General features: G+C 37.5%; 1 protein-coding gene across 1 annotated transcript in view; it reads left to right on the top strand.

Moving 5' to 3' along the window:
- CDC73 (cell division cycle 73) overlaps positions 1 to 16488 on the top strand; it is a 181618-nt gene extending 165130 nt beyond the window's left edge. The window contains exon 16 of the mRNA XM_019803958.2: positions 16418 to 16488. Coding sequence (XP_019659517.1) covers positions 16418 to 16473 — 56 coding nt within the window. The 3' untranslated portion in view covers positions 16474 to 16488. The remainder of the gene's footprint in view (positions 1 to 16417) is intronic.
- The last annotated feature ends 9101 nt before the right edge of the window (positions 16489 to 25589 follow it).

The following is a 25589-nucleotide window of genomic DNA, read 5'->3' as shown; positions in this document are numbered from 1 at the left end:
TTTTAGCACCAAGGATAAAATGAGTCTAGGGACTATTATTCCACTGTCCTTAGAGGTTTATTAAATACTAATTTAAAGGTCTGTGGCATCTTTAGGAAATTAAATCTGGTTGTAAAGCTTCCCACTTCCACTTTGCTCTATGTGGTTTAGAACAAAAGAAGCCAACCCTTCTTGTTTCTTTATAGATCAGGTTTTAATCCTCTAGGTCAGGATCGGCAAACAGGTTTCATTTCATGTACCAACCCTTATCCACAGGCTGTGGTTGCTGCACATGATGTATTGAGGAGGACCCTGCGTCTTTGGCCCCCATCCAGGGGACAGAGTACAGTGCTGTGTGAATAACATCCCCCCAGGCTGAGGACTCAAGGGCGAGGGATGGTGCCACGCATTTGCTAGCCCTGCTTTAGAGCTTACTGAAATGTGTGTTCTCAGGTTGGGTGCAACTGTGAGTAGATGGTGTTATTAGGACCATCACTTGCATTTTAGAAACTAGCCACGGCGGCGGTGTGTGTCGTCTGAGGAGTATTGCAGTGACAAATCAAAACTCTTTATTCTGATGGTAAACAGAATCAGCAATTGTGGGCGTTCTCAGTCCCGATTTTCAAACAAAAGTGTCCAACATTTGCTGTAGGCTTTTTAAGGCGCTATGGTAGGCAGAATAATGCCCGACCCTGCCTGCCTTCCTCCTTTCCCCACGATGTCCACGTCCTAATCCCTGGAAGCTGTGGATAAATTAGGTTATATGGTGAAGGGAAATTAAGGCTGTTAATTGGATGACCTTGAGATGAAAAGATTATCCTGGATTATCTGGATAGGCTCACTAACATCACAGGGTCCTTGTAAGAGGAGGAGGGAGGCAGAAGACACGACAAGAGAGAAGACAGCAGGAGAAAGACTCAGGCTTTGTGGCTGGTTTTAAAAATGGAGGAACAGGCCATGAGCAAGGAATGTGGATGTCCTCTGAAAGCTAAAAAGCAAGAGAGGCTGGACTCCCCTAGAGCATCCAGAGGGAACAACCCTGATGGCATCTTCAGTGTAGCCCCAGGGAGACCCAGATTGCACTTCCAACTCTAAGGTAATAAATTTGTGTTGTTTCATGCCACTAGATTTGTGGTAATTTGTGACAACGGCAAATGGAAATGGATACAGGTACCCTTTTACCAATTAGGGAAGTTACTTTCAAGTTTTAGTTCATAATTTAAAACATGGGTTGGTAGTGACTTTTGTCAGATGTGTTTTTTTTCTTCATGTATTTTATATTTTCTAGTCTTCTAATGTGGAAGATGTGTCCTGGTGCTATCAGCTAGGTCTTTGGGTTTCCATGAGCTGCTCAAGCATTCACAGCTTGACCTTGGTGTTCTCATGGTCGCTCTGTGACCATGATGGATCAAGGCACAAACAAGTCCACTCTAATTATGTCTGAACAAAAAACATGAACGTCATTCAAACCACAAGAAAAGCCGTAGAGCCTTCTATCCTGGCTAAGTGAGTGACCACAGCTTTTTCTTTTCTCTTTCTTTTCTTACTTCTCTCTCTCTTTTTTAATACCAGTTATATGTCATCCCTCATACTAGATAAAATTTGAGGTATCCAGTCATAGAATTACCCCTGCTTATTGACAGCATCCAATCTAAAACACAGCCCAGCTTCCTTAAACTCTGCTCAAAGTCATCTAACATAAACCTGAGTCCTGTAAGTCCTTTCTAATACCTTCCTACTGAGATGCCCATCAATTTCCCATTGGTCACTTTATTTATTGCTGCAATGTGTAATAAACCCGGTCTGTCCAACTAGATGTGTGGTCCTGGTAGCCTTTAGCTGGAGGGCATTGACAAAGGTTAGGTTTTGTATTTCATAGGTATTCTATCATTTTTTAAAAATTGAGATGCATTTCATATACCATAAAAGTCACCCTTAAAAATTGTGCAATTCAGTGGTTTTTAGTATATTCACAAAGTTGTGCAACCATTATGAGTATCTAAATCCAGAACATTTTCATCATCCCCAAAGGAAACTTCATACTCATTAGAAGTCACACCCCAGTCCCTCCTCTCTTCAACCTTTGGCAGCTACTGATCTACTTTCTGTCTCAATTGATTTTGCATGTTTTGGATATTTCATATGAATGGTACAATAGACTATGTGGCTTTTTGTGTCTGGCTTCTTTCATTCAGCATAGTATTTTCAAGGTTCACCCATGCTGTAGCATGAATCAGTACTTCATTCCTTCTATGAGTGCCTAATATTCCATTGTATTCATTTTGTTTATTCACTCATCAGTTGATTAACATTTGGGTTGTTTCCTCACTTTTTGCTTTATGAATAATGCAGCTTGGAACATTTTGTGTAAGTTCTTGTGTAGACCTAGGTTTTCAGCTCTCTTGGGTATGTACCTAGGAGTGCAGTTGCTGGGTCATATGGTCGCTCTATCTTTAATCATTTGAGGAACTGCCAAACCGTTTTCCAAAGAAGTAGTACCATTTTCCATTCTCACTGGCATCATATGGAGGTCTCCTATTTCTCCATATTACCAACACTTGTTATTGTCTGTCTTTTTGATTATAGCCAACCCATTAGGAGGGAGGTGGTACTTCCTTGTGGTTTTGATTTGTTTTTCCCTGATGCCTAATAATATTGAACAGCTTTTCATGTGTGGTTTTTTGTTTTTTTGCTTTTTGGCCACTTCTATATCTTTTTTTTTTTTTTTTAAGATTTTATTTATTTATTTGAGAGAGAGACAGCCAGCGAGAGAGGGAACACAGGCAGGGGGAGTGGGAGAGGAAGAAGCAGGCTCCCAGCGGATGAGCCTGATGCGGGGCTCGATCCCAGAATGCCAGGATTATGCCCTGAGCCGAAGGCAGATGCTTAACGACTGAGCCACCCAGGCACCCCCACTTCTATATCTTATTAATTTATTTTATTTATTTTTTATTTTTTAGAAGATTTTATTTATTTATTTGAGAGAGAAAGAGGAAGAGAGAGAGAGTGTAGGGGGAGGGGCAAAGAGAGAGGGAGAAGCAGACTCCCCATTGAGCACAGAGCCTGGCTCGGGCTCGATCCCAGGACCCCTGGATCATGACCTGAGCTGAAGGCAGACACTTAACTGCCTGAGCCACCCAGGCACCCCTTCTATACTTTTTAAATCTTATTTATTAGAAATGTCTAATGAGGGGTACCTGGAAGGCTCAGTCGGGTAAGTGTCTGACTTTTGATCTCAGCTCAGGTCTTGATCTCAGGGTGAGTTCAAGCCCCGTCTTGGGCTCCATGCTGGGCATGGAGCCTACTTAAAAAAAAAAAAAATGAAGAAGCATCTAATGAGATCCTATTTTTCAAATTAGTGTATTTGTTTTTTGTTCTTTATATATTCTGGATACTAAAGTATTATCAGATATGTTATTTGCAAATAGTTCCTCTCATTCTTTGGGTTGTCCTTTCACTTTGTTTGAAGCACAAAAGTCTTCAGTTTTGATAAAGTCCAATTTATCTTTTCCTTTTGTTTCTTGTGCTTTTGTTGTCATAAATTCAGTGCCAAATCTAAGATCATGAAGATTTACACCTATATATTTTTAAATTATTCTGTAGTTAGGTCTTATAGTTAGGTCTTTGATCTATTTTGAGTTACTTTTTGTATATGGTATGAGTTAGGGGTCCAGTTTCATTCTATTGCATATAGATATCTAATTGTTCTAGCCCCATTTGTTGAAAAGACTAGTCTTGGCACCTTTGTCAAAAATCAACTGACCATAGATACATGGCCATTTATTTCTGGACACTCAGGTCTATTCCACTGATCTATATGTTCATCCTTATTTTGGTACCATACAATAGATTACGGCTGCTTTAGTAAGCTCTGAAGTCAGGAAGGGTGAGCCTTCCTATTTTGTTCCTTTTCAAGATTGTTTTGGCTATTCTGGGTCCTTTGAGTTTTCATATGGATTTTAGGGTCAGTTTATCAATTTCTACAAAGAGCAGCTGGGATTCTGATAGGAATTCCTTTGAATTTGTAGGTCAATTTGGAGAACATTGCCACTTTAACAATATTAAGTTTTCCTATCCATGAGCATGGATGTCTTTCTTTTTATTTTGATCTTTTTTTTTCTTTCAACAGTATTGTGTAGTGTTCATAGTATAGGCATTGCACTTTAAAAAATTTATTCATGAGTAATTTCTTCTTGGTGTTGCTATCATAAATTAAATTCTTTTCATATATAGTTGATTTTTTAAGTATTGATTTTGTATTTTGCAATCTTGCTAAAGTAAAGTCTTTTATTAGCCTCTTTTCCATTTTGGAAAAAAATCTAAAAGTTCAATTTTTGGTTGAATGTCCTCGGAGCTTCTACGTATGAGATCATATTATATACAAATAAGGATAATTTTATTTCTACTTTTCCAATCTGAATATCTTTTACTTCACTTTTTTTTTTTTTCTAATTGCCCTGACTAGAACTTCTAGTACAATGTTATAAGAAGTTTATGAGGGGGGGCACCTGGGTGGCTCAGTCGTTAAGTGTCTGCCTTCAGCTCAGGGCGTGATCCCAGGGTTCTAGGATCGACCCCCGCATCAGGTTCCTCCGCTGGGAGCCTGCTTCTTTCTCTCCTACTCCCCCTGCTTGTGTTCCCTCTCTCGCTGGCTCTCTGTCAAATAAATAAATAAAATATTTATAAAAAAAAAAAGAAGTTTATGAGGGGATATCCTTGTTCCTGAACTTGGGTGGAAATTTTTAGTTTTTCACTATTAAGTATGATGTTAGCTTGATTTTTGTAGATACTTTATGTTAGGTTGAGGTGGTTTCCTTCTATTCCTAGTTTGTTGAATATTTTTATCATGCAGGGGTGTTGGATTTTGTCAAATGCTTTTGCATCTATTGATATCATTATGTGAATTTTGTTTTTTATTCTATTAGCATGGTTTAATACAGTTTTTCTGAGATCAATCTCATATGGATATGGTATATAAATTTGTCATATGTAGCTTCATTTTTTAAATAGTACTTTGTTGAGGCGTTTGGCATCTATATTTATAGGGGATATTGGGTCTGTAGTATTTTTTAAATTTTCTTTAGATATTTTTGTCTGATTTTGGTATCAGAACACTGGCTTCATAGAATGAATAGGAAAGTGCTCCCTTATCTTCTACTCTTTTGAAAGAATTTATGAAGGATTGATATTAATTCTTCTTTAAATGTTTGGTAGAATTCACGAGCAAAATCATCTCATCCTTGGCTTTTTTTGTGGGAAGTTTTTGTTTATTCAATCTCTTTACTTTTTTTAGATCTATTCAGATTATCTGTATTTCTTCTATTTTGGTAATATGTCTATTTCTAGAAATTTGTCTATTTCATCTCAGTAATCTAATTTGTTGGTGTAAAACTGCTCACAGTATTTCCTTAACATTCTTTTATTTCTGTAAAATCATTAGTAATGTCTCATCTTTCATTCTTGATTTTAGTAACTTGAATATTCTCTTTTTCTTGGTCAATCTAGCTATTTGTCACTTTTTTTTATATTTTCAAATAACCAAATTTTGGCTTCAGTAATTTTCTGTATTGTTTCCCATTATACTCTATTTTATTTATTTCTGCTCTAACCATTATTATCTCCTTCTTTCTGCTTGCTTTGGGTTTAGTTGTTCTTTCTTTCTAGTTTTGTATAGTGGAAGTTTAATTTCTGATATTTCATATAGGACTTTACAGCCATAAAATCCTTCCAACACTGCTTTAGCTCTATCTTATATTTGTTAGGATGTTTTATTTTCATTTGCATCTGTCTCAAAGTATTTTCTAATTTGTTTCCTAATTTCTTCTTTGGCTCTTTTTTCAAAGAAGTGGGTTTAATTTCCACATAGTTGTGAATTTTCCACATGTCCTTTTCTTATTGATTCCTAATTTTATTCATAGTGGTCAGAGAACATACTTGTATGATTTCAACCCCCATGGATTTATTGAGGCTTGTCTTACGGCCTAACACGATCTACCTTGGAGAATGATTTATGTGTACTTAAGAAGAATGTGTATTCTGTTGGGTGGTATCGTATAAATGTCTGTTAGATTTTATTGGTTTATAGTGTTGTTTAAGCCTTCAACTTCCTTATTGGTCTTCTATTCAGTTGTATATTATCTTTTATAAGCATTTATGGATTTAGTTTGCTGAACTTTGTTCAGAATTTTTGTATTTATTTGGGTCTGAAAATATGTGGTCCTATGGGTTTAAGTTGATGACTGTGTATGCTCTGCTTCAGAGAAAAATTACTCATTATTCATGCTGGAAGCTCAGGAGATGCCACTGACCTGGAACTATTTCATTCTCTCTTGAAGGTCTGCTCAGTATGTGAATCTTATAATTTTCCATTCTTCCCCGACCCCAGATTTACTCTTTCAATAGCAGTGGTGAAAGGGGCATCAACGTCAGGCAACCTTGCAGCTCGGACTGTGACTTAGCCTCTTCTACTCCCTCCTGTGGACTTCCTCTGGGCTGCAGTGCAGGGTTTTTGTTTTTATAAATGACATCCTTGGACACATTTCCCAGTGATGCCTCAAAACAGCGTGTCTTTTCCCAGGTTTAGTTACTCTTCTATGGAGAGTTTTCCAAAACACCTAGTCAGCCTAGGCCAAAACTAGAAGATCTCATTTAGTCTTTACCTGACCGAAATGCAGATGTTACCCTTCCCATTGAGAGGGCGGCTTTCTCTGATATTTACTCTAAATTCTGTTTTTTTTCCTAAGAGAAGGGGAGAGAGGGAGAGAGAGAGAGAAGGAAAAACATAGAGAGGAGGGGCAGAGGGAGAGAGACAATCCCAAGCAGGCTCCATGCCCAGTGCAGGGCCCAACATGGGGCTCAATCCCACAACCCTGAGATCATGACTTGAGCTGAAATCATGAGTTGGATGCACAACTGAGCCACCCAGGTGCCCCTACTCTTAATTCTTCTTATTGAAGATTAACTCCATTACTTAATATTATTGATTTCATAATCTTGAGCCTCTTCTCTACTTTTTTCTATTTCTGTCTTTTCTCTTCGGTGTATTCAATTTCTTCCCTACTGGTGACTCCTTCCCCTCAGCTTATGAACATTCTCAGTGATTACCAATACCAGAAAACCAGGTAACACATCTCCCTTGACTTGTCTTTCTGTACCACACCCTCTTCTTACTCTTCTGAACCAACATTCTCCTTAACCACTATGCTATCACTCTGTCTTCATGTCTCCCTTTGAATTTAAACTTCTTAAAAACAGTAAACACTGACAGGCTTCACTTTTCACCTGCCATTTACTTCTAAACTAACGGCAGTTTGGCATCTGTTCCTAACTGCCTTCACTAGTGTTACCAAAGGCTTTCTAGTTCCTGCAGTCAGAAATTCCCAGTTTTTATCTCACTTGATCTTTCTGTAGCACTTATCATTGCTGATCACTCCTTGGAAGCTTGGACTTCTCTTGGATTTTGAGATAACACTTTCCACTAGTTTTCCTAGATTTTCTCTGATCTCTTCTACTTGACAGCTTCTCTTCTTTTACCCACCTCTTAAAATATTGCTTTTCCCCAAGTTTCTGACCTTGGTGCTCTTTTATCCAGAAACGCTTATATGCTGATGATCCTTAACCTATTTTGTCATATTATCTTCCTTTCTAAACTCTAAGACCAACATATCCAACTCTGCCAACCATATCCACTCAGTTATTCTATGAGTATCTCTTTCCAAACTTACCCCAAACTAAATTTATTTGTCCAGTAAATAGTATCCACTACGTGCCTGAGATATACATATTCCTACATTCATGGAGCTTATGGTTATCAACTTATTACACAAAGAAGTGTTCTCTTTGTTCTGTATTTCTTTTGTCAGAGAGGTGAATTACTATTATCTCTCCATTCAACCAAGCCAAAACCTAGACATCTCCTTAGACACACATTCTCTCTAAACTCCTAATTCTAACTTGTTCTGTAGTCCTGTCATTTCTACCTGCTCTTGATTTTTTTCTCCCTATTCGCTATGTCACTGCTGTGGTTCATGTCCTTAGTTCTTACTAGAATGAAAATAGAACCTCCTAAGTGCTTTTCCTTTTTTTCTCACCCCTCCTTTGCAGTGCTTTACATACTATAATTCTAATGCTATGACTTCTTTCAGACCCTTCAGAGGTTTACTGTTTCCTTGGATTGGTACACAATTTTCATTCATTTCTTGGTTGCTGTTATCTTCCTCTAGTTTCTCTCTCACTTTCCCAGCACATTCTCCCTTGTGTAGGAAACAGGCTTATTGAGGAATTATATCTTGTTGAAGTATATATATGAATTTTTGGATTTTTTCTTACAACACACCCTATCAAGTTACCTTTTTCCATTGGATAATCATTCGTTAAAAGTTTTATTATGATTCTATAACTTTCTGGTCATCTTTATCAGAATAGCCCAATTTCAGTGCCCAAGAATCAGTCTGGCCTATTGAAAATCTTTTCACCTCAAAATCAGTTCAGAGATTGCTTCAAACTCTCACTTCAAGTCAGCCGGAGAAAGGTGTGGTCTGGCTCTGAGATATCTCCTTTCTATATCTCTTCTAAGCGCCAGCTGCTCAAATATTTGGAGTAGGGAAGACGGTTGGAGAAGCAGAGTTAATCTGATTTAGTTTGCTTTTGGTGGCCTTTGCTGATATGGTTTCCATGCAGGTTTTACCTGTCCCATTCTGTCTCTGAGGAACTTCCCTAGAGGAGCAGGTGTGTCTCACTTATTCTGATACTCCCAACATTGCTTTCTCTAGGTTGGGAATACCATTGCTTGGTCTTATGGCTGCCTGAGCGGCTTCAGGGCTCTGTCCCTTCATTAATTTCTACATTTCTTCATGTGGAGCTACCGAACTCCCAAGGCCCTCTTTCATACCCTCTCAATTTTGTAAAGTTTTTCTCCCCAAGTTCTTAGAGACATTCTATAGTTTAGTTCCTTCAGGCTTTCCCGACATGCACTACTCCAGCAGACTTACTGCCTCCAGAAAAATCTAAACCAGAATTCAGCATTCATTTTTTTGTTCAAGTACTCTTCCAAATTTGAGAGAACTTAATGGCAAGCATCACTTTCTGCCTTTCTGTGAGATACAGGGGCTGGATAGGACATCAGTACCTAAGCTTATAGGATCCTCTCCCAATGTGAGTGATATTACCTGGGTGATCCAGATGTCAATGAATATATTTGAGTATGACTGGAGATTGATGATGGTGATGGTTGCAGAACAATGTGAATGTACTTAATGCCACAGAACTGTGCTTACAAGTGGTTAGAATGTAAGCTCTATATTATGTCTACTTTGCCACATAAAAGAAAAAAAAATTATATGTAAAACACCAAAGGGTTTGGTGGGGGAGGGGGTTCTGCAGTTCAACAGGCTTCTAGCTGATGAGGGGTGCCAGTTTTCATTTTTTACAGGTGCCCTGATTGGGTTCTCTTGGAGCTCTCTTAGCTTGGGGTAAGAGAATGCATCTCCCTTCCCTCCCTGGTAGAGAAGGGAGGAAATAGCAGCCTTTCTCAACAGGCTCTGCATGCCCTACAAGGCTGATGACTTATTTCTCCCCAGGGTTCCTTTTCCATTGCTGGGAATTAAGAGTGTTTGTTTCTTGGTTGAGGTGGTTCTGACATGATGCTTCTCAGTAATTCCTGTGGGAATGTGAGTAGCCTATTCATTGGGGCTTGTGTCTATATAGAATGTGAAGTAGTTAGTATGTGCTTTGGGTATTAGCCTCATTTCCAGAATAAGATGACCTCACTTGACATTCTCATATGAGTTTGTGCTGATATGTCAAGTATAAAATGAAAAATGCTATAATAGAAGAAAGAATAGACAGAAATTTAAGGATTTCTTATATCACTTTGCCTTTTAAGATAGATGTTTCATATCTTCATTTAGAAATGAAAAGGATAAGGAAGATCTTCCCCCCAAAATGCATGTTTGGGGTTCTGAGCATGTATGCTTGTCTTCCTTTCATAGCTGCCTGCATTTGATATGTAATTGGCCTAAGATCACAGGCTGAAATTTGGGGCAGAATAGGGATCCAATCCTATTATGAAGCTCAGCTTCAGATATTGGAAGTGGGGCAAAGATTCTACTATGACAGTATTTGTTGATGTGCCCCTTTTCCTTTATGCCTTAGTATCTTTGCTCCTACAGATATAGAGTTCTAAGAGAAACCACTTACACTGAAATCAAAGTAATTCTATACTAATTGGTTGGAGCAGGTAAGGTTCTGGAATACCTAACTTGGGTATGGGTGTTCAACTGACTCTCAGTCTTTATCAGTCAATTTGGAAAGTGGCCAGCATCCCATTTGAATCTTAGTAGGTTCTGAGAGCACATGTATGCTCTCTTCCACAACTTCAGATAAGGGATGTTCTTGATTGTGGAAAATGAAGAGACAGGCAATAGACATGAAGAATTCCCTGTAAGTGTAGCCGTTGCCTTAAAGCACAATGAACTTCTTAAGTCTCACTGCGTTTGATTCTGCCGCCACTCCAGCATGACTCAAGTTTAACCATTTGGAAAAAGCAGCCATTAAGAATCTTGCATGTGCTATGCCAGCTGTCTGTCATTTTTAGAATATGGCTTTGGTTCTCTATTTCGAGAAGGCATTTTATTTAGTTTCCAGTTGGTCAGCATTACTAAGAGACACTCAATTCATCAGAGGTTACTTACAGGGCAAGCTCAATTGGGAGACGGAGATGCAGTGATTCTAAAGCATTATGAATGCAGTCCTTTCAAAGGGAGGCAGCTTAGTTTCAACTTGAGATGCTACTGTGTTCTGCTCGACAGCAGCTGCCATCCCATAGTTCGGGTTTTGTTCTTTTTTTTTTCATATTACTAAGGAATTCTCAAAGTCTTGTGAGTTATTTCAGAGATGTTTAGAATGATATTCTTTATTATTCTAGGAACTTGTTTAATAGAAACTGTTGTGTATTCTAATGAAAGATACTAGGTCCAAAGTGGATAAACCTTTCAGCAAGGGGTAACTTACAGCAAAAGCAACATTTTCTCCTGTTATCTCAGATTCTGGTTTTAACACTCAGAATGGTCAATACTCACAATTGTAGCCTAGAGCCGAATTTGATGAAAACTAGTTTCTTTTTATGCTTCTTTTTTTTATTGACATAAATTTTTCCTAGAGTTAAATGCACAGATCTTAAGCATATGTAAAATTTAATGAATTCTGATTAATGTACATTCCTGTTTAACCATCATTACAATCAAAATATAGGTTATTTCCATCACCCCAGAAAGTTCCTTTATTTCTATTCTCTCAAGAGAATGGTAAACATTGTTCTTTTTGTCACCATAGATTAGTTTTGCGTGTTCTAGGATATCATATAAATAAACTCATCTATGTGTATTTCTATGTCTGCCTTTCTTTCGCCTACTATAATATTTTTAAGTTTTGTCCTTATTGTTCCATGTATCAATAGTTCTCTGAGCTTGCGTATCTGTAAGCTAATTGTTTTTACCAAAAGTGGGAAATTTCAGCCACTATTTCTTTTGAGTATTTTTTTTTCCATCTTATTCTCTCTCCTCTCTTTTTAGGACTCTGATTCTGTGGTTAAACTGTGTAGTATTGTCATTTATGTCACTGAACTTTTGCTCACTTTTCCTAATTCTCACTTTCTTTTTTTCCTCAGAATAGATATCTATTGATATTTCTTCAAGGTCACTAATTTTTATCCTCTAATATGCTCTTACATTTATCAATAAAATTTTTGTTTCTGGTATTATAATTTTCAGTTCTAGAATTTCATTGGCTTTTTTACATGGTTTCTATTTCTCTGTCAAGATTATTATGATTTAGTTTCTACTTTAAGTCCTTAAACATATTATCGTAACTCCTTTAAAGTATTACTATGCTAATCCTAACACATGAGCTACCTCAGGGTCTGTTTCTATTGATGCAGTTTTCTTTTTTCCTTGATTGTGGGTCACCATAACCCATTTTTAAAATTGTATACTAATTTTTTATTACATACAAACATTATATATAATGCATTGTAGAGACTCTAGACTCCATCATCTTCCTTTCGTGAGTGTTGGTTGTTTGGTCTAGTAGTTCAGTTACTCGTTTGTCACCTTGATCTTAAGTGTGCTTGGTCTTATGCTTTGTCATAAACACACTTCTGGCGTTAAAAATCAAAATTCAACTGAGTAAATTTAAAGATCTAATTAGTTTTATTTAAGAATTCATGAACTGGGCAGCATCCCATCTGGCAAATACAAGGGAGCTCCAAGGAGTTGTACAGAGTGAAAGGCTTCTGTAGGCAGAAACCGGGCCAGACAAGCAACTTACTAACAAAAGAAAAGAAAGGATTGTTATGGGCAAGGTCCCGTAGGGGGAAAGGCAGGAGGTCTTAATATGCAGATTACCTCACAGGTGCTGATCAGGAAATCCCAGACAGGTTTAAAATTCCATTCCTATGAAAGGCCAAAACTGCATTTAGGTGGTATTAAGCCTTGGTGGGGCTTAACATTAAGTGACTCCATTTTGAACCTGTTGTTTCTTTTTGACACTGGGAAGCCCTAATGTCTCTTAAACCCTTCTAATTTTGTAAAACTCAACTTTAAACTTTGTCTTTTCACTTGACCCTGCATCAAATGTGGACTGGAAGTGTCCCCAGGGGAAATGGAAATGCCTCACCCAATGAATGTGGTTTTGTTGCTTTTAAGGATCTAATTTTCTACAGTTTCTGCCTTCTTATGGTTGCTCTCTAGTGCCTTTGATAGGTGTTTGTTTTTTTAATTTATTTTGTGTAGAGTTATAATTGTTATCTTTCAGGGGCTTACTTAAACTATCTCCATTACTAAAACTGAACTCCAAAATGAGTTTCAAACTGAGTATTTTATATTTATAATGTACACATAATGAAGTATGAAATTTGGGAAGTGATTAGATGAATATTTACAAACGTCTTCCTTTCTCTCTAGCCTGATCTTGTTTTCCCTTTCCCTGGGGACTAGTGTTTAATTCTTGGTGTTCTTCATGCCTCAGCAGTTTGAGCCACTAGCATTTTTCCCTTTCACGTTCCCAAGCTTTGCTTAGTACTTTTCCTGATCACAGTACCCTTTACACTAAATTGTGATAATCTATTTACTTGTTTATATACCCCTTTGACTATGGGGGCATGAGGGCTTTACCTTGCTTTATATCTGGTTTATTGTTTGGCACTTAGTAGCACTGAACATACAAATATATTGATAAATGAATAAAAATGGAAGAATTAAACAAAATAGAAATATTTGAAATGGAAATTTGAAACAGATTTTCATGAAACTTCTATTTTTAGAAAGGGCTTTAAATAGTGGTTTTCCTAGACCGAATTTTGTCGTAAGTTATCAGTATTTGGGTTGAGTTCTTTTAACACTAATAAAATATTTACATTGAAAAATATATATAATTTTATACAATTGAAGGTCAGAGAAAGGCTCTAGTTCACTGCTTCCAGGAGCTGGAAGGTCAGAGGCAGGTTAACAGGGAAAGGGAAAATTAAATCCTTAAGTCATCTGCTTTAATTTCTCTTAAGCCATTACTCGGGACAGGACTCTGGAAAAATATGAATGTACTAATGCATTCCAGAAGAGTGGGTGACAGTGGTTTTATGTCACATAGGTTAAATTTTAATGTACAGTGAAACTCCATTTTGCCAAGTAAGAGAACCTGGACCAATTTATACAGAAAATTCTAGTAAAATAACATAACAGGCTAATGTTAATAAATGGTCTACTTTTTCTTTTTGAAATAAAGGTGGCTGAGATAGTGAAAAGAAATTTTAGGACAAGGTCTGGACCTTTCTGCTCATCCATGAAAGGTTTGAATTTAATTGTTTTGCATTCTTACATTTTCCTGTAACATTAACTAATAACCCTACTTATTCCTTCATTTATTCCTTTATGCACAATCATTTCTTATACACATACTTCAGGCTAAGGGTGGTGCTAGGCCTTGGTTACATATAGATGAATAAGACATAGTCCCTCCCCAAAAGGCCTCACAGGAAACTATAATGTACTTCATAATATGTAAATATTAACATAAACTACAGGAATCCTAGGGAAGAATGTTTAACTTTGCTTGACAAGAAATAGGGAGTGTACCTGGGAGAAAGAGACTCATCAATTAGAACTTGAAAACAAGGTCAACGATTTTTTAAAAAATCAGATAGCAAAGTTGCAGATGTAAAGAAGAAAGGGAGCGGAGAGAAGAGTAGAAGGAAGAGCATAGAGCTAATGTCTTAGAAGATAAAGTGGTGATAAGGCAAATGGAAATATGAATCAACCTGCTGCAATTAAAGTCCTTTGGTGATTATTAGTGTCCAGTGCAAGGTATGGCTTTGGGCAATTGTGTATCATTTTATGGTGGTGCTATTTAACTCTTCCTTAATACCAGTGGCCTAAAGATTAGCATTAAGCAACTTATGCTATGCAGCTATGCTTGAGGGTACAGCTACAAATTTAAAGAATTTGGTTTGCAGACATATTTTATTTGGCCAGCACAATCGTTTAAACAATTTTTTTGAGTTGGAATATACTTACCAGTTTGCAACAAATTCCACATATCTTTGTTGCTCTATATATGGTACTTCACACACTTAGGTTTTCTTGCTGACCCCTAAAAGTATTTTAGTGTGCAATCCTTAATCCAGAGACTGGTTTTATTTATTTATTTATTTATTATTTTTTTTTTTAAAGATTTTATTTATTTACTTGACACAGAGAGAGACAGCCAGTGAGAGAGGGAACACAAGCACGGGGAGCGGGAGAGGAAGAAGCAGGCTACCAGCAAAGGAGCCTGATGTGGGGCTCGATCCCAGAACGCTGGGATCACGCCCTGAGCTGAAGGCAGCCGGTTAATGACTGAGCCACCCAGGAGCCCCCAGAGACTGGTTTTACGATCATTTGAAAAATCTTTCCAACATGAGACACAGTGTGAATAAACAATTGGATTGAAGTTGATTTCAGAAGTTGTGCTGTTTTGTGTTATTATGTTTGAGTCTGAGAAATTTCTGTTACTTTGGACAGCATAATAAACTGTGTTGGTTTTAATGGATAGATTATTGGACATTAATCCAATTATCCAGCCAGAAGAGTTTAAATTACAAGGGCCTAGAAATTAGCTTGGACACATGCCTCAGCAGTGACTTCAGGAATGCAGTTACTGAAGTTGGCAAAATAATTGTTGTGTTGCACAGTATCGTGCTTGTAGGAGGGAAGAACAGTGATAATAAAACAACAATAACACAACAGAGTTATTTCAGGGGAAGTGTTATCCTTGATAGAAGCCGAACAAAAAGCCCCCTGAGATCTGAGTAAGGGAGATCTTCAGGCAGACTCTCCAGAGGCTCTTTTCCCACAATTGTACCACTCCCTTAATTTCTGTCATTTTGTCTATCGCACTGGTAACCCCAGGGCAGTGTTTCTCTAGAAAACGCTAGCCCCGATTTAGATGGAACTCCTTTGTGTTTTCTACTCGAGCACACCAGAGATGATTAGCCACATCTACTTCTGAAGCTTTCCAAGAATTATTCACAGAATAGCAGAGGGATAAGATTTTACTTATTTCAGTCTTACTGTGGCTCCCAATCATACAGGATAGCAAGTGTTCACGGGATAATAGAAAGTTCAGCTTTTGTCCCAGTTCACCAAGAAAAATATCAGCGTCTGGCACAGTTGCCCATATTATGTTGTCATTGCTGTGGTCCAGTTGATCGTGCTTGCTAAGCCAATATGATAGTGCCCATATGCTGGCACAAAGGTCTGGGTCAGTGCTATGAAATTACCGCCAAGCAATCGAGGGGAAGTGTCTCACCTGGACCATTGCTGAAGCTATTAGCTCCTGATGGACTCTCTTATTCCTCCAGAGGCTGCTGGTGACTCCCAACCATTGATATGTTAATGACGTGTATATGTGCATACCCACTGTGTGTATTCAGGAAACAACTAGCCGCTAAATAGTTATTCTGTAAACTGATGATCAGTATTTGTTAGTATCCTTGTCTACTGCATGTGCCATTGTAAGTGTGGCCAATGAACTACATAAGATGTGTTTCTGATGAGACTAATTTTTTAGTAAATATAACATGAATTTTACATTCAAATGAATCTTGTATTCCCTGAAAAAGTAAGGAATTCTGATGTTGCTGCCTTTACTTAGAATGTTTTAAAATCTTCTTTATAGAAATTGCCTTTAGAGGTTTTAGCAAATTCTTTTGCATATTCTCAATAGTGACAATTTTTTTTTTTAAATCATTTCTGGGTAAGTTTGATTTTTGGAAATAGCCAAGTGTTATTTGGTGTAAACTCTGGTAAAGAAAGTGGCTGATCATACTAGGTAGTACAGTTTTGTAGAAGGAAATGAAGTTGAATATGATGATGAACAATAAGGTTTTTGTTTCGTTTTGTGGATCAAGCTGGCTGCCTCAGATCTCTTCTCATCTATGTAGCTGGAGAAGGAAAGGATGCGTGAATATCAGCATGAGATTGGTAAATGCCTGAAAAGCCTCTGACAATGTGTTTTCCAACCAGAAGGTTTTGAAACTCTCTCATAAAAAGTGAGTAAAACCTCTTCTGTCTCCAAGATGCTTTACTGTAACTACTAGCACGGGACATTTTGTGAAAGGAGGGACCATATTCTTTTTTTTTTTGCTCACTTTTGTATTTCCCACACTTCATATTCTGCGTGGCACATAGTAGTGTATTCAGTAAGTATTTGTTGAGTGAACAAAATGTAAACATGTTGACTTTTCTCTTCAATAAACACTGGCCCTACTGTTAGTGAAAGTAGTGTTCACGAGATAACTTTTAGGTAATTATAAATTGTAAGTGACATGTAACTAAGTTTCTACTGTTAAATATAGATTATCTTTGGTTATATTAATATATTTTAAAAGATAATAAAAGTTGTTTCATAATGGTCACCTGAGATTATTTAGATTTTGTTATGATCTGACAATGTCGGGCAAGTATTCATAGAAATTATGATGTTTTCTAGAAGTACTCTTGTTCTTCTACTGAGTAAGCCGAATGATCCTGCTAAAATTCAGTCAGAACTGGTCATTCTTTGCCCAAAAGCTTCTACTGGCTCCACATGTACTGAGATGGGCTCCCTCCAAGGAACCTTGGACTGGACAATTCCCATTGTCCAGAATCTACGTCTGCAGATTATCTCCAGAGTCAAATTGTTTATCGCCTATAAGTTTTAGCTGTAAACTATAGGATTCTGGAAGATAATTTTCCTAATTGTCTCATCAATCTTATGAGTTTTTCAGGAAAAATTAGGTTCAATTTTGAAGTAACATTATCTGAAATAAAAAAGCAGAAACTCAGAAATGGTATTAATAGGCAAATAATTCTATTTGAAGTCATCATAGGTAGATTGAAAAGCCTGCCTTCATTTTGCAGCATTTCATATCTTTTCAAGAAAAAGAAAGTAGATGCAGAAACATGAATTTCTTTTCTCTTTTTTAATGATTTTATTTATTTATTTACCTATTTATTTATTTAAGAGAGTGTGCACAAGAGAGCATGAGTGGGAGTGAGAGGTGCAGAGAGAGGGAGAAGCAGACTCCCCACTGAGCAGGGATCCCAACCTGGGGCTCGATCTCGGGACTCTGGGATCATGACCTGAGCCGAAGGCAGATGCTTAACTGACTGGGCCACCCAGGCATCCCAGAAACATAATTTTCTAATCTAGTTAGTTTTGGTTGGTTATTGAATGTCTTGATTTTTAAGTTTGTTAATTTTATGGAATGACAGGTTAATGGTCCTTCAAATTTATTGTCACTTCTCTTTACTTTGTTATCAATTAGGTATATATTCTATTTCATATTCCTACAGTCACATTTGATTAATAAAATGTCTTCTAAGAGCAGTACTTTGGTGTTATTTTAAGGCTGGTATACTTAGCCCAGAAATAAATAAAAGAACATTGCCATTTTAGGAGATACAGATGAAAAATGAGAAATACAGAGATGTTTGCCAAAGGACAAATGTTTAGCAGAAAGAACATTTCTTACTTTCTCATTGAGTCTGGGAGTATTAGGAAAATGGAGGAAATTTGTGAGAGATCTTGTAGAGAGTATATCTAGTTGACTTTTAATGGAAATATAATCTTGAAAATGAAAATACTGATATATATACCCTTAAGTGTAAATTTTACTTTACAAAGATATGTGATCTTAGTTAAGTGGTATATCATTAGAGTTTTATAAACTCTTTTGTTATCACTCCACTTCCATCAAGTTATGAGAACAGTTTCTATTGGAATGTTCAAAATCTGATTCTTTTTTTTATTTTTTATTTTTTTAAAGATTTTTTTTAATTTTATTCGACAGAGATAGAGGCAGCCAGCGAGAGAGGGAACACAAGCAGGGGGAGTGGGAGAGGAAGAAGCAGGCTCATAGCAGAAGAGCCTGATGTGGGGCTCGATCCCATAACGCCGGGATCACGCCCTAAGCTGAAGGCAGACGCTTAACCGCTGTGCCACCCAGGCGCCCCCTGATTCTTTTTTTTTANCATAACGCCGGGATCACGCCCTGAGCCGAAGGCAGACGCTTAACCGCTGTGCCACCCAGGCGCCCCCTGATTCTTTTTTTTTAAAATCCGTGTCTCTAGTTTGGATTATCTCTGGGAAGCCTGTTCCCAAGAGGGGATGTACTGCATTATAGTTTTATAAGGGAAGATTTAGGGCTGGAAATTGAAGAGAAACTGTGTCACTGCACTTTAATTTTTGACCAGAAAGATCATTTTCAGTAACTTTATTTTGTATTTTGTATTTTTAGGGAGACTGGTGATTTGTTGCTGGTGTTTTACCAGGAGGGAGATTTGTAGAGGATTAGTAAGGTCAGAGGAGTTTTATTTTTTAATTCATTGCATAGAATACATAGCGCTGAGATAAAAGGTGGTTTACAACTGCACTTTGGAAGAGAATGGTCNAAAATCCGTGTCTCTAGTTTGGATTATCTCTGGGAAGCCTGTTCCCAAGAGGGGATGTACTGCATTATAGTTTTATAAGGGAAGATTTAGGGCTGGAAATTGAAGAGAAACTGTGTCACTGCACTTTAATTTTTGACCAGAAAGATCATTTTCAGTAACTTTATTTTGTATTTTGTATTTTTAGGGAGACTGGTGATTTGTTGCTGGTGTTTTACCAGGAGGGAGATTTGTAGAGGATTAGTAAGGTCAGAGGAGTTTTATTTTTTAATTCATTGCATAGAATACATAGCGCTGAGATAAAAGGTGGTTTACAACTGCACTTTGGAAGAGAATGGTCATTTATTCAGCTTTTGATATGAAAATTTTTTATTTGTTGTAACGACATTATTGCCACAAATCAAACAGGAAATCTCATAGTAAAGGTTTCTTTGTTATAGTCTCCAGAATATTACTCTTCTCTTAGCTTATACTACAAATGTGATTTCAGAGTCCCCAAATTCCAATACCTGGCTATATACTTCTTCCTGAGATAGATCAAATGTTAGGAACAGATTTGTATCAGCTTCCATATTATTAGTTTTCCTCACACTTTCTTCTTTGACTTTGGAAAAACAGCTGCAAAGGTTGGTTTGAGACCTTTTATGACTTCTCTCACACAGATTCGACTATTTTAGTGTTGACCTTTGTCCCTTCTCTCAGGGATAGAGATAACTTGATACCACTATTCATGGAGAAGGAAATTGAACATCAAGGATCGAGGGAAGTAAACTAGAGAGAAGCAATATCTCACACTTTCTTCTTTGACTTTGGAAAAACAGCTGCAAAGGTTGGTTTGAGACCTTTTATGACTTCTCTCACACAGATTCGACTATTTTAGTGTTGACCTTTGTCCCTTCTCTCAGGGATAGAGATAACTTGATACCACTATTCATGGAGAAGGAAATTGAACATCAAGGATCGAGGGAAGTAAACTAGAGAGAAGCAATATCCGTGAGTTTTAAGGCAAAAAAGAATGGAAATACCCTCTGGGTATTTTCACATAGAATCAGGTTATAGAAGCAGATAAAAATGTTTTATTGTTTTAGTTTTTTCGTCTAGAAGCATTAAAAGAGCTGAGAGATGGAAAGCCATAAAGTCTTTCTTGAAAAAAGAACTCTGATAATCTCGTTAGGCTGAATTTAGATTGTTACCAAATGTCTTTTTTCTTTATACCTCTTCTACTTGTACATACATTTGTAAGTTCTTTCTGAATTTTGGGCATCTGTATTGCACCTGAAAGCCCATGCCAGATACCTAAATGGATTGCTGATTCTTTTATTGCCAATACATTAATCTTTCTTCCACACACCCCCAGATATATATGCCAACAATTAAGGTATTTTCACATAAAAAGAACATGCTGATAAAGTCATCATCATGTGTGTTACTACCGGGATTTATTTTTATTATGACATTTATCACTCTCTGGTATATTCTTATTTATTTGTCTGTTTGTTGTTTGTGTCGTCCCATGAGATGGTAATTTTTATGAGAGGGAATATTCATCTTATGAACCTAGAGTGTGTCAGGCACACAGCAGATTTTAAATGCTGGTTGAATAAATGAATGAATGAATCACCCAAGGCAGATCCCTTCCACAGTGAAATAGTAAGCTATCTTGACTTTGCAGGATTCTAACCACTGTCTGGAGATCCACACCTGAATGTCCAGCTGCCTCCTTAACTCTTCCCCTTGACTGTCTGACAGGAATCCCACATTTAACATTGTCCACAATATACCTCCTAATTTCTCAAACCAAATCTGTTCTAAGTCAAATCCATGTTTTAATCATCTCAAGTAAATGGCTACTTGATTTCTTTTTTTCCTTCCTCTCTCTGTGTACAATCTATCAGTAAGTTCAGACAGCTATACCTTCAAAAATTTTTTTCAAATCTGTCTACTTTTCTTCACCTTTCCATTTTTCACTTGGACAAGCTCCCACTGTCTCTTGTGTGGACCTCTGTAATCGCCTCTAAATAAATGATTTCTCTGCTTCCATTCTTGCCCTCTATCATCTGTTCTCCACACAGCAGCAAAAGTGCTATTTAGAAAATCCTAAGCCACTTTAGAATGCCTTCCCTCTACCATTAGAATAAAATCTGGACTCTGTACTGTGGTTTTGAGGACTTGAATAAGTTCCTCCTCCTCTTCCACCTGACCCTGTTCTACACTTCTCACCCATCTCCAGCCCCAATGACGCTCTTCCTGTTCATCAACTAGGCCACGGTCACTCCTGAACTTTGGGCCTGCTGAACTTGCCATACCCTCTGCATGTGTTTTGCTCCCAATCTTGCCATTTCTAGCTCGTGCTGTCATTCAGACATCAGCTCCAGTCTACAAAAGTAGCCCCCCATCATGCTCCATCACGTTCCCTAATTTATTTTCTTTGTAGACTTTAAACTATAGAAAGTGATTGTGAACTTTCCTTCTGGAACAGAAACTCCATGAAAGCAGAGAACAAGGACTTTGCCTTTCTTCTTCCATATTATATCCCAGGACCTAGAACAGTGCCTGGCGTGTGGTGTGCAGGTGCTCAATAAAATACAATGAGTGGATATGCAGATGAACAGGCAGACATATATCTTCTTAAGAGTTAAAAAGATAGCTAAAATATCCTTACCTCTCTTTCCTTAACTATGGAAACATTTCAGACTTGCTAAAACTACCAACCCACACAGAGACAAGGTAAGGAAGCAAAAGATCAGTAGTTTTGTGAGCTCCAAGCTTATGGGAGAAAGGCAGAGGCAGGGAAAAGCCGTGTGTTCAAGTGACTAGGGAAGAAGTCAAGTGCCAGTGTGAATGGCTCTGTTATTAGTATGAACGTGCAAGTCTCCATATTACTGCGCCTTTCTGCCAGCTGCCATTTCTCTGAGACATTCAGGGGTCAACTGCAAAAGGATACTTTTTGTAAATCTTCCTGGAGCAGCAATCAGTGCCTTTTCTTTAAAAAAAAGTGGAAGTTTCAATTACGTTTTCAAGAGGAGGGTTATCTTTGAGATGTAAATAATATGTTAACATTGTACTTATCTCTAAAAAGCTAAGTACGTTAACTTGGAATGTGCTGAGCTAGTGGTAAATGGATATCCCGCCGGTAGTTGCCAGAGGTTTTTTGTGTTGTTTCTTTGCTGGGGAGAGAAAATGCAAGGGAGCCCCCTCAATTAATTGCCTGCTGGGGTACCGCCCTATCTATTCAGGGCAGGGAAAGCTGGAGAGGGCTGACTGGCTTACTCTCTAAGTAGCTTCTTGCCGAGGGAGCTCAATTTCAAAATCCTAGAAACCATATGTGTTTGTTTAATCAGAGTTTGGCCCTGAGGAGAATTAAAATGAAAGGAAATTCCACAATTAGAAGGTGTGGAAGTGGAAAGCCGACTAAATCAAGCCCGTAGAGAGGCAGTGTGGATTGGTGAGATTACATTCTTAGGGTGTATAATAGGGCAAGGTTTTAATTTCCAAACTCTTTCACTTAAGAGCTTCTGTGTCTGAATTCTAGTGGAATGGAGGCCTGTCCAGGCTTTTCTTCCCTCCATTATAAGGGCCTCACCTTTGTAGTTCTTACCTACAACCGAAAAAGGGGAGAGTCCCAAGTTTGCAAGGGGTCTGAATAGAAGTTTGTAGCAAAGACCTGGACAAAAAGCCTAGCTTCACAATGGGCTTTGTTCTCCTTCTCTCCCAGGTTGTATTTCCTATCCTATCAGGTTGGCTTTTTACTAAAAAAAAAAAGCGAGAGAGAATAACGAAGAGAAGAATGTTTCATGGAGGATCCTAGGAGCCACCGTTTGTGTTCATTTGGGACCCCCACGGGAAACCTCTGCTAAATTAACTTGGTTACAAGTTATAAACTGTGCATCGTTCATCAACGCTGACATGGAGCTGTGCACAGGGAGGTGGCCCAATCAGATAGAACAGGACCGGGTCAAAGCCTGGTGGCATTCCCAGCAGTGATGGAAAGATTGAATCTGTGTTTAGAAGTTTTAAGGGATAAATGGATGTCTAGTCTTAAACCCAGTACTAACATAGAATTGTTCTATTTTTAATTTTTTGAGGAACCTTGATATTGTTTTCCGTAGTCGCTATACCAGTTTACGTTCTCATCAATGGTATATGCAGGTGCTCTGTTTTCCACATCCTTGCCAACACTTTTTATCTTTTGTCTTTTTGATAAAAGTGACTCTGACAGGTGTGAGGTGCTATCACATTGTGGTTTTTGATTTGCCTTTCCCTGATGGTAAGTGATATTGAGTATCTTTTCATGTGTCTGTTGGTCATTTGTATGTCTTCTTTTGAGAAATGCCTATGGACCTTTTGCTCATTTTTTAATCAGGTTATTTGTTTTTCTGTTACTGAGTTGTTTGAGTTCCTTATATATTTTGATATTAAACCCTTATCAGATATATGGTGTGCAAATATTTTCTCCTGTCCCGTAGGTTGCTTCTCTCTATTGATTGTCTCTTTTGCTGAGTAGAAACGTTTGTTTTGGTGTAATCCTACTTGTCTGTTTTTGCTTTTGTTGCCTGTGGTTTTGGTGTCATATCCAAAAAATCATTTCCACGACCAATGTCAAGAAGGTTTTTCTCTACTTTCTTCTAGTAGTTTTATGGTTTAGGGTCTTACATGTAAGGGTTTTTTTGTTTGTTTGGTTGGTTTGGTTTTTACATTTAAGTTTTTAATCCATTTTGAGTTGATTTTTGTGTATGTGTAAGGGTCCAATTTCATTCTTCTGCATGTGGTTATTCAGTTTTCCCAAAGCCATTGATTAAAGGGACTATCCTTTCCCTATTGTTTGCTCTTGGCAGACTTACCAAAGTTTAGTTGACCATAAATGGTTGAATTTATTTTTGGTTTACTTGTTCTGTTCTATTGGTCTATATGTCTGTTTTTATGCCAGTACCATACTATTTTTGATCCCACTTCTGAATACATATTCAAAGGGAATGAAATCAGGATCTTGAAGTGATAGCTATACTCCCATGTTCATTACAGCATTATTCACAATAGCCAAGATATGGAAACAACCCAAATGTCTGTCAACAAATAAATGTATAAAGAAAATGGCCTATGTCTGTATATATACATATATATACACACCACACATTAGCTTTTGAAATACTAGCTTTTGTTAATAGTTAATCATTGTGGTCATTTCACAATTTATACATACATTAAAACATCAGGTTGTACACCTTCAACATATATAATTTTTATTTCTCATTTATACCTAAATAAAGCTGGGGGAACAACAATTAAAAAAAAAGAAACACAGCATTACCAACCTTAATGTGGGAGGAGCACATAATAAAAAAAAAAGTAAAAACAGTACAAAGACAAAAACTCATTAATAAACAACTAGTAGAGGCCTAGAAGTGACTTTTTTTTTTTTTAATTCACATATACATTGGCTACCTCTACCTTCCTCAGGAACTTTATTCCAGTGCTCATTTCCTTCGCCTTTCCTTCCCTATCTTCCACCAAATATAGGAAAACTCTTCAACTCACAAATGATTTTGAGTCTACAATTTGCTATGTACTAAGGAAAAAGCAATGAATAAAATAATCTGTACTTCAAGGTATTAAATTATGTATAATAAGTATGTTCAAGGGGTACAAATAGTACTGATGCAAAAAAATGCTTACACCCATGTGAGGTGTGTGAGGTGTTAAGAATGAGATATTTAAATATATTTAGCAAGGGGACTATGGAAGTGCTAACCAGCTGACTGATTACTGTGTTATTTCGGGCTTTTTTTTTTTTTTTTTTTTTTTTTTTTTTTTTTTTTTTTTTTTTGTTAATCATAGGGTAGAAAGGCTACTTTAGCCTAGCTCTATTTTATTCATTTCTGAGACATAGGCCTGTTAATAGAAAATTTGAGATCAACAATAATGTTGTATTTATGTAACTCCTGTATAATTAATTAGAACTAAACTTTTTTTAAAAGATTTTATTTATTTATTTGAGAGAGAGAGAGCACACGCCAGCCCAAGCCGGGGGAGCAGCAGGCAGAGGGAGAGGGAGAAGCAGTCTCCCTGCTGAGCAGAGGACCGTGGGATCATTACCTGAGCCAAAGGCAGACACTTAACTGACAGAGCTACCCAGGTGCCCCTAGAACATAAACTTTTAAATAAGATTGTCAGTGACATAAAACAGGTTCTTTTTGGGGCGCCTGGGTGGCTCAGTCATTAAGCGTCTGCCTTCGGCTCAGGTCATGATCCCAGGGTCCTGGGATTGAGCCCCACATTGGGCTCCCTGCTCAGCAGGAAGCCTGCTTCTCCTGCTCTCCCTACTTGCGTTCCCTCTCTTGCTGTTTCTCTCTGTCAAATAAATAAAATCTTAAAAGAAAAAAAACAGGTTCTTTTTGACACAATAAATAAAAATGATAGTCTATTGGATTTTTTGCGTGGTTTGTCAGGTTAATTCTTATTTGTACTTAAGTCTTCTTCTTCTTCTTCTTTTTTTAAATCTAGAATTAGAATGTGTTTTAAATGAAAATGCACCAGGCACTTGGGTGGCTCAGTTGGTTGAGTGTCCAGCTCTTGGTTTCTGCTCAGGTCATGATCTCATGGTTATGGGGTGGAGCCCCTCATCGGGCTCTGCACTCAGCATGGCGTCTGCTT

This window comes from Ailuropoda melanoleuca, chromosome 8 (genome assembly GCF_002007445.2).
Source record: "Ailuropoda melanoleuca isolate Jingjing chromosome 8, ASM200744v2, whole genome shotgun sequence".
Lineage (NCBI taxonomy): Eukaryota > Metazoa > Chordata > Mammalia > Carnivora > Ursidae > Ailuropoda > Ailuropoda melanoleuca.
The sequence above is the reverse complement of the archived record's forward strand: the minus strand, read 5'-3'. Positions and strand labels throughout refer to the sequence as shown.